This window comes from Ptychodera flava, chromosome 22 (genome assembly GCF_041260155.1).
Source record: "Ptychodera flava strain L36383 chromosome 22, AS_Pfla_20210202, whole genome shotgun sequence".
Lineage (NCBI taxonomy): Eukaryota > Metazoa > Hemichordata > Enteropneusta > Ptychoderidae > Ptychodera > Ptychodera flava.
This window is the reverse complement of record NC_091949.1, coordinates 22,045,118-22,055,648: the sequence shown is the minus strand read 5'-3', so window position 1 is coordinate 22,055,648 and position 10,531 is coordinate 22,045,118. Positions and strand designations below refer to the sequence as shown.

General features: G+C 36.0%; 1 protein-coding gene across 1 annotated transcript in view; it reads left to right on the top strand.

Annotated features, from left to right (window-relative positions):
* The first annotated feature begins 3,110 nt into the window (after positions 1 to 3,110).
* The window catches only part of LOC139122950 (uncharacterized), a 19,490-nt gene continuing 12,069 nt past the window's right edge, over positions 3,111 to 10,531 (top strand). The window contains exon 1 of the mRNA XM_070688839.1: positions 3,111 to 4,098. Within this exon, the coding sequence (XP_070544940.1) occupies positions 4,042 to 4,098 (57 nt within the window). The 5' untranslated portion in view covers positions 3,111 to 4,041. The remainder of the gene's footprint in view (positions 4,099 to 10,531) is intronic.

Here is a 10,531-nt window from a genome sequence, read left to right as displayed (position 1 = left end):
TTGTGTTGGTTCTGGAGAAGAAGATTTTTAATGATTAAATTGCGATTTTTCGTAAAATCCAAGATGGCGGCCAAATCACGTGACCGATCCAAACGTCTTTCGCAAACTTGAAAGAGATCACTCTAAGGATGACATGAGTAAAATTTCAGCTAAATCTGTATGTTGGTTCTGGAGAAGAAGATTTTTAAAATTAAATCGGTATTTTTCGAAAATCCAATATGGCCGCCAGGTCACATGACCAATCGAAATTTGTATACCCAGGTGCACGAGATCTCATAGGTACCTATTAGCCCTGCAAGTTTCAGAAGTTTGCGGTAAGCGGTGTTTGAGTTCTAGGTCGACAAAAAAAGAGCGGAAGAAGAAGAAGAAGAAGAAGAAGAAGAAGAAGAAGAAGAAAGTTGAACTCCTATAAAACCAATAGGGGCCCAGCCGGTAGGCTTGGGCCCCTAATTAAAGCTGCAAGCAGCGTTGGCGGGGCCCAAGCGGATAACATGGTTGAAAGATCTTGCACTAATGATATTATGTGCAAAATTCGATCTTGCAAAAATAGGATTTTGAACATCATCTCATAGTTACTGTACGTGTCAGTGGGAATTGCATGTTTTACGTAAAATCCAATATGGTGGCCAAACCATGTGACCGATCGAAATGTCTTTCCCAAACTTGAAAGAGATCATACTTAAAAAGGTACGAGTAAAATTTCAGTTCAATCGGTGTGTCTGTTCTAGAGAAGAAGATTTTTATAGATTAAATGGTGATTTTCACAAAATGCAAGATGGCGGCCAAACAACGTGACCAATCCAAATGTCTTTTGCAAACTTGAAAGAGATCACTCTAAGGATGACATGAGTAAAATTTCAGCTCAATCGGTGTTTTAGTTCTGCAGAAGAGGATTTTTGAAGATTAAATTGGTATTTTTTCAAAAATCCAATATGGTGGCCAGATCACGTGACCGATCCAAATGTGTTTTGCAAACTTCAAAGGGATCACTCTAAGGATGACATGAGTAAAATTTCAGCTCAATCGGTGTGTTGGTTCTGGAGAAGAAGATTTTTGAAGATTGAATTGGTATTTTATGAAAATCCAAGATGGTGGCCAAATTGTGTGACTGATCCAAATGTCTTTCACAAACTTGAAAGAGATCACCCTAACATTTTGTGAAAAAAAAATTATCAAAGAGTTATCCCTGTGTACCAAAGATCACACTTCTAGCTCTATTGGCTGATCAGGAATTACATATGCATATAAACAGTAAGGTAAAGATGTGCTATCATAAGTCTAACAGCCTACAAAATATCAAGGGTGTAGCACTTGTTGGTACTGAGTTATGAGGATATATGTCTATTCTGCATTGAAGGTCATTAACGTCACATGAGACTTTGCCCCCCCCCCCACCAAAAAAATGGTATCCTTTAGTTTTCAGTAAATGCCAAAATCGGGACTTCTACCTCTATTCCTAGCCTAGAATCAGATATGCACATAATTAATGAGGTATCACTTGTAGCATCAATAGGTCTTCCATCATATCAAATATTCAGGATGAAGCATTTGTGGTTACTGAGTTAGGGACATATACGTATATATAAGATCCAAGGTCATTGACGACTCATGATATTTTGTAAAAAAAATGTATTGCTGAGAAATTGTTACATACCAAAACTCAGACGTCTAGCTCTATTTGTAGGCTCGGAATAAGATATGCACATAATTATTGAGGTGAAGAATGTGGGAACATTAGGTCTCCCATCATATACCAAATATGATGTGTGTAGCACTTGTGGTTACTGAGTTATGGACATATTTAATGAGGTAAAGAATGTCGCATCATAAGTTCTCCCATCATACTAAATATGAAGGAAGTAGCATCTGTGGTTATTGAGTTATGGATTCGTATATATATAAGGTGAAAGGTCATCGAGGTAACATGACAATTTGTCAAAAAAATTTACTGATGAGTTATCCCTATATACCAAAAATTAGATCTCTACCTGTACAGCAGGCTTGGAATTAGATATGTGCATGATAATTAAAATAATGTTGTGTCATAAGGTCTGTCATCATACTGCATATGAAGGGCGTAGCACTTGTGGTTACTTGGATATGGACATATATGTATAAATGAGGTCAAAGGTCATTGAGGTCAAATGACATTTTGTCAAAAAAATGGTTTTGCTGAATAATCCCTATATACCAAAAACATGAGTTCTAGCTGTGGCCACCATTCTAGTGTTAACTCTATGGAGGAAAAATAAGATTTTCGAATTTTGAAGAACTAAGCTGGTGAAAGTTTTCTTATACCAAGAGCTTTCAAATGAACACCCACAAGTGGTATATCAGAAGGGAAGTGTAAAAGTTTGGTGAGAGTCCAAATTTATGTTCTCGAGGTGCGTTCTACCTTAATGAGGTGAGGAAGTTGTTGATCATGTGATACTATATCAAAAAACTTTGTTCACTTACTTATGCCTATACTATATACCAAGAATCAGACCTCTAGCTCTATTGAGTACACCAGAATTACACATGTGCCTATGTGGTTAATAGTGCCAAGGTCAAGGGTCAAGGGGCATCCCATAATTTTGGTGTTCAATATGGTCACTATTCATCATTGTTCAAGCCCATTCAGGCCCTTCCATAGGCCAAATCCAGCTGCATAGGTACAAAGGTTATAGAAAATCAGAAAAATAATACTTGAAAAATCTAATAACATTTTAATTATATGACATATTGAAAAGAAACTCCATTCGCATTAAGAGAAGGAGAATTTCTTAATTTCTAAACTGCATATACAAAGGAAGTGATACAGTATTTAATGTCTGGAGTTCTATTATAATCATTTTCAATTCCGGCAATTGCTAATCTTTTGATATTGGTATCGCAATCATGTCAAAATTGTGTTTTCTGAAAAAGAAGTTTAAAAAATACACTTATGACAGATGTCGTTTACATATTTACACTCAAATAAGATGTGTGCCAATGTTTCTTCTTGGCCACAAAACTTGATTGTGTGCTCTCAGAATAGAGGCCTAAGCGAGCTAGCTCAGTGAGTTGTTTTGCGCCATCAACGGTAGCTTGAGACAAGTGAAGGTGACGTTTATCATCGGTTGAAGGTCAGACGCCATATTGTTTCTAAGGTAAGTAGAAGCTTTGATTTGTAAATTTTTAAATGTACGATATCAGCGACGATAAGTGGCATCTACTGATTTTAAGTGGATAGTTAGTTAGTGTAATGCTTCGATCATTGCCGTCGTAGATTAATTACACTGTTTGCGGATATAGAATCATAAGAAAAGGCACACATGTTGAGTGTTGAGGGGAATGTTTATGGAAAGTTTTTGTAGTGGTGAACACGGCAATCGCCACCGAGCACGTGGGGATTATACAATTAGCCATAGGGACAATCAAATCGTGGAAGAGAAATTGATGCGACCGCACACTGTGTGTTTTTTTTGTTGTTATTGTTGTTTGTTTGAGATTCGAGTGATTCACTGATTGTAAATCTGCAGTGTGTGAGCAATGTATGCTATATCAACTACGGCGGGTAGGTAGAGAACGTTCAGTATATAGCGTGTATGGGTTTGTCCGTAATCGTCGAAAGGTAAGCAGTTTAGAATCCAGTATGGCCGAGATAACATGCACTGTAAAAGTGAGGTATTTTACGACTTTCTTTTTCTGACGTTGTCTATCTCGTTTATTTGAAATTTGTTATGCAGCATTGGTTTAAATGAGTTTTTTGTTGTTCAAGGAAGTTCAATGTTTTGAATGGAGGTTGTCTAATTTTGTTCTACTCATACTGAATTCAGGGTAGAGTTCGTATTGGTTTTCCAGGTTGAATTGAAAGGTAGATATGTGTGTTGACATGTTTTATATGGTACATATCTTTATTACATTGTGCTTTTTTTCTTTCTTAGTTGTCTGTTGCAAATTTCGCACTGTGTAACTGATATCTTTGATACTTTCTCGCTATGTCATTGATAGTGGATAGTGTGTCATCAGCTTGTTTATGTAACAGTTTTTCATCTGGTATCTCACTGTTTTCTGATAATGTCATGCCTTCCACGCGAGGTCTGTGTTGGAAGGATAAATTCAGGTGAACTTAAGGTCAGTGTTTGTGTTAATGATCAGTTTGATTTTTCTTGTGTATTGCAACATTCTTATTTGATGTTTATTTTGCTCTCTGTTTTTGTGGTAGCTTTGTTTGCTTCATATTAATATACTGATTTAATGTTTGTAATTGTAGCGTGTTGTGTTTTTGGTGTTGATATATGTGTGTGAGTGTGTGATGATCTTTAAAATGGCTGTTTGGTATTGTCCCCATGACATCCACATATGTACATTGTTTACAACGTTTGCTGTTGCTGGAGTAATGTGTGTTAGGTAAAGCTGATTAACTAAATTGACTGAGATGTTGTTCTGCTGTTTTCTTTTATATTTATTCAGGATGCCCTCCATTTATATAATTGCACATCTGTTATTGTTGTCTTTGTACAGATTTGTGTTCTCTTTGTCCTCAAAGACAGTGAGGTAACTGTTTGCATCGCCTATCATGAAATACCAACCATCACATTCTTGTTATTTCATTTGTATTGAGTGTGGTGTTGGCTGCAGTTCCTGTCCTCATGTTGATTGGTTAGTTTTCTTGGTAGTTACATTTGATTAGCTGTTAACTGAACACTGTAATTTGCTTGTGTATTCTGACAGTTTTACTTTTTGTGAGCTCAGAATGCTGTCTTGAATACTTCTGATGTGTTGATCAGGTGAAATTTTTGTATTTGTATTTTTGGGGCAATTTTTCCCATTGTTGGTCAAAATATTATTTCTCTGAAATCATTTGTACGATTGATTTGCGACTTGGTATGCATGTTCTCAGTGGTAAATGTTCACTGTGGCCTCCCACATTGAATCAAATGTGAGCCAAGTAATATTGACGCTGTTTTTAGCTCATATTTGGTTTTGTATATAAATACCAAAAAAAGCTTATATGATGAGTCTGTGGCGTCTGTATGTATGTATGTTGGTATGTATGTGTGGATGTATGTCCGTCACACTATCAGCTAGGTGTATTTTCAGGGAACTGCAAAGAAAACAGCTCTGCAAAAGCTGAAACATTGTCTTGTAGGTGGTCAGACATAGTCAAAACCACAAGAGCACACACATCCAAGCAAAACCTGCTGTCTATCAAGTATCAATTGTTGTCAAATGTAAGGGTTTTTTTTGCATTGACAGTTTTTGTAACTGGAAAACATACACTCATGCATTGTAGCAATTCTCTTCTCAACAACAAACTTCACTGCAATGGAAGTATGGTAAAAAATGCAACTTGCATTGCTGGTATGTAGGCTAGCATAGCAGAGGTGCTGTGTGTTTATTGACTGGTGTTGTTTTGACTAAATTTGACATCCTGATAGATGTTGATTTTCTATGATTGACTCATATTAATGCCCCGCTGATAATTGCACCTAACAGGGTTTGAAACACCTTGATTTAGACAATACATCTAGTTTGTCTAATGGCAACGGGTCAATGCAAATAATTAATTGTAATAGCTTGTTGAAATTCATGTAGTTCATATAAACTTCATAGGATGTTGATAAAAATGTATATACATCAGAAGTTGTATTGAAACAGATTCATTGGCATGTTGTTTTGGTTAAAGGTGGGTGACTGGGAAAGGTTGTTTTTGAGATGTACTATGTGCATTGCACAGCATGAAACTAAAGGTGTCGGTAAGCTGTTGTGATAGGGTGTGAAAAATAACTTGTGTGACAGGTCTTGTAAAACTTGTGAGATAGATTTGTATTCACATTTGTGTACCAGTATCAAGTCTGGTAGTGCATGGAGTACATATCCAGTACAATAATATGTGACTTACAAGTTTTGTACATTTAATTCAATTGTGTCAAATTATTTAATTTTTAGTAGTTGTATATAAACACATACAAGATGTACAAAAATTATCTGACCTGTCACACGTTATTTTTCACAGTCCTGTATATGGGCATGAACTACAGGTATAGTACATCTATATCTGAAGAGTACTCACTGACTGAGAACAGTATAGTTCATAGTGAGTGAGTGGGCTAGCATGAGGTCACTCCTCTAGTCTCTATGATGTCAAGGACAGTATGCTACCATCCCATCTGTTAACAATAGAGCAGGAAGTTGGAGAAAGGGAAGGCTAAATTTCACACTGATGCTGGGTTATCACTAGGGTGACAGTGAGAAAGCCCACTGTCAGGGCGATGCATGTGTGTGGTAGTGGTGCTTGCTTATCTTATAGGATGGGAACTGTTGAGATACACTTCTGTGTTACTTGTGACATGTCAGGGCTTCTCATACCATTATACTACATTGTATAAAGAGCAAAGTCTGACCTGTGTGAAGTAACACAATGTTTTACTGTTTTGTCTGTGAACTATTTTGGCAAAATATTGATGTAACCTGGCCTAACATCAGACAATGGAATCAGTGGTGATTTCATCTGTATTTGTATTTGTTATGGTAAGTTTGCCTGTTGTTATGCAAAATTGCTTGTCTACTGGCAATGTTCAAAGGAAGGGTGTGAGTCCAACAGAAGTACAAATATCACCGCTGTTTGGAGTGTGGTACTGATGATGGTTATGTACATGTAGTAATGTTTCCATGGTAATGTTTGATTGTCATGCAAACAGGTGTTTTCTTGGTATGAATAGTAAGCAGACAATACCGTTAAGGATGTACGTGCAGTAAAAGAACACATTTTCATTCTCCAGTAGGAGTCCATGGGGAGATTGATGGAAAAATCTGTTATACTATTGTTATTTATAGAAAATTAGTGCATTGTTCAGTCAAAAGAAAGTAAATTCAATGGATTAAAAAAGGTAATATGTGAACGGGTTTGATTGATTCTGAGACAATTTTCATGAAAACATTTCTTCTATGGGCAAAGCATTGGTGGAAAAGTACTTTGAGTATTTTTCAGGTTTATAAATTTGCAGTAGTGTATTTTTAGAACAGGCATGGTGAAAGTCCTATTTTATTGTTGAGGTTGACAATGTATAAAAGAGAATATATAAATTTGTTTTCACAAGAAATTACAGTGCTCCTTCTTATATTGATGACACATCGTTAATGGAACTACTTCGATGCAAAATCTGTATTTGTCCATGTTAGCATCCACAAATAGTCAAGGTCATACTGCAACATTCTGTTGTTTCACACAATTTGAGGGAGGTTGGCAGTTGGATATTGAATAGTAGGGGAATAAACTAAATACCTTTCAGAACAAATTGTGTGTTCTTGGCAGTCATTGTAAAACTGTTTTAAGGCGATATTTGTATCACAAGACGGTGGAAGTACCATGGTATAAATGTGGCATTTTCCTTATGATGCTGTTATGGAAACTTCAGTATCGCAATGTTTGATATCCTTAATGGTTCTCTGATCTGACAAGTAATTCTACAAACTGTAACGATGCATTATACTGTCCTAACAATTGCGTTTTTGAGATCAACTTGGGTAGGAGTATGTATGTATGCATGTATGTATATACCATTATGTTTGTATGTATCAATGTCTATATGTCAGGGCTGGTGGTGTACTCTCATACAAATGTATGTGGGAATGTGCTGCCTGAATGGGTTACTTTTTCACAAACAAATCCCTAAAGATGGGTTGACTTTTCATCAGAAAAACCCCTAAACATAACAAAGCAAATGTAGTGTGGCTGGAAAAATCATCACATCTAACAGAATTCTGGTAAGAATTCTCCAAATTTGTCAAAGAAATCCCTAACAGTGGGTCAGATTTTCAAAATGTAATTGGTAGATATTTTTTATTGGGGTGTTAGAACCCCAATGAAAATATCTGTATTCTTGTTCCGCCCAGGATTTGACATGACAAGTACTGACTGAATGTCAGGTCCCAGGATTTGGTATAGTCCTTTTGGGCTGCCATTTCATGGATTTTGGTAGCCCATGAGAAAAGTTGGTAGTATGTAGACGCGGGACTACCACTAATTTCAAGCCCTGTATGTCTGCTTGTATGTCTGTATGAATGTAGTTATGTCTTTATGTATGTCTGTCTGTATGTGTATGTATGTTTGTATATGTGGTCCCTAAATGACCTTACATCCTGATATTTATGTTGTGTATGGCATCACACAACATTCAACTTTTCTCCCTTTTGTAACGAAAATTCATATTGTGGTTTTTGGTTGAGTTAGAGCGCACAAAGTGAGTCATATGGTTGACTGTTGCAGAACTTGAACTCAGAGAATCACAGTGATACCACCAAAAATGCCAGGATGTAAGGATCACTCAGGGCTATGGCATTGGCCAAATCGAAAGAAGGTGCTATATGTATAGCTAAACAAGGTATAGGAAATTGCTGAATAAGGGAAGCATGCAGTGTTGATAACAAAAAGTCTAACATTTTCAGTTTAAGCAGAAGACATTATTGTTTGAATAAAAGTAAATTAAAAAAAAACATGAAGATTGTCTATTATTTATATTAAGTACAAGTGTTTACTAGATAAACTACAAATTAGTTAAAAGGTTTGTGAAACATGAAACGTATGTTTGTATGTATGTATGTACATACGTATGTACGCATGTACATATGTATGTATGTATGTATGTACGTATGTATGTATGCGTAAATTCGCATGCAGACACACACGCATACGTATGTACGTACGTATATATGTACGTATGTATTTATGTATGTACGTACGTATGTATGTATGCATATATGTATGTATGTACGTATGTATGTACGTATGTACGTACGTACGTACATACAGACATGTACGTACATTCACATGCAGATACACACATGCATGCATGCATGCATTAATGTCTGGTATGTGTGAATGGATGGCATGAATGTATATGTGTGGATGAATTTATGAATATATGCATGCATGAATATGTATGTATGTATATACATATATACCATTATGTACATGCATCCATGCATACAAGGAATGCAAGTTTGCATGTATAGGTGTGTTTAATATTCATGCATGCATTATAAATACATGAATGGATGTCATACATTTATGTATGTATAAATGCAAGTGTGATTATATGTATGCATACAACTATGTTTATCTATAATGTATTTATGTATGTACATATGTATATATGTACATATGTATGTATGTATATATATGTACGTATGTATGTATGTATAATATAAATGTACGTATGTATGTACTTTCGTACATATATATGTATATACGTATGCATGTACGTACGTATGTACACACGTACATACATTCACATGCAGAAGCACACGCACGCATACGTATGTACGTATGTATGTATGTATTAATGTATTCGCATGCAGACACACGCATACGTATGTGCGTACGTATATGTGTACGTATGTATTTATGTATGTATGTATGTATGTATCACTGTGGGCAAAATGGCCTCTATATTGTTCACTCAAAGTGTGACAATATTTTGCCGCACATACGCTGAATGAGCGTAAAGAGAGCCAAATCAAGCTTCCGCGTAATGTTGAAAACTTCGTCGAATTTCCTAGCCGCACAGCTAAATATTCAGGAAAGAGATGCAGATTCCATTTCCTCATATGTTCCTCTCTGTCCATTATGATATTTCGGCAATAATTTCATGAAGGAATTCTTAAAATACCGAAGCGAAAATACTCTATGTAAAAATAGGCGAAAACACGGCCAACAGCACAAACGATCGTAAACTCGTCATTTCAGAAAAATAAGAGGGAAATTCAAAAATCTAAAACCATAGAGTTTTAGTGAACCTTCATGAGATGCTTAATCTCAAATATTGTAAGAAATAACAGCGAAATGAAAAAGTTGGTCCGGCGGTTTATTTCCGATGTATTTTTCATTTTACGATGTGCCGAATAATCTCGATTCCCATAGAAAACAATGGCGTTTATGCGCGTCCGATCGACCGAACACATTGCAAACTTCTCGCCGGTTCAAATTTTTCAATTCTGAACCAATGATAATGAAAATTGGTACAATGATCCTCTGACTAATAAGCAAAAATCGTATCGTTTTAGATTTTTGAATTTCTTCGTTAAATTTTTTTTATTGCCATTCTATTTATTCTGATCACTGAAATATACTGTTGCCGTCAACAATATGGCGATCTGACGGCGTTTACATGTGCAGAACAAGGGTCTGAAATTGACGCAAAATAATCAGCAAGTGTCTCCTAAATTGTACAGATCAAATACCTGTCAGGTTGTTGTCTTTTATACAAAATTTGGGTGAATATGAACCATGAATATTGCAGTAAATTGGTAAAAATAACACGAAACGAAAGCGAACTGGTGTAGAGTCTCCACTGTGAACGTGTAGTGAACGTTATCGATCGATATTCTTTTGTTGCGAATTGTTACAATGTCGTGTTGCATACCCGCGGATCGCATGGCGCCAAACTTGTCCAAAGAGCGCCAAAATATGCTGAGACATAAAAGTATCACCAAAACTAAACAAATTGTCTTCGATTCAATTTGAGTGGAAGAAAACAAGCGATACGTTGATTCTATGGTACAC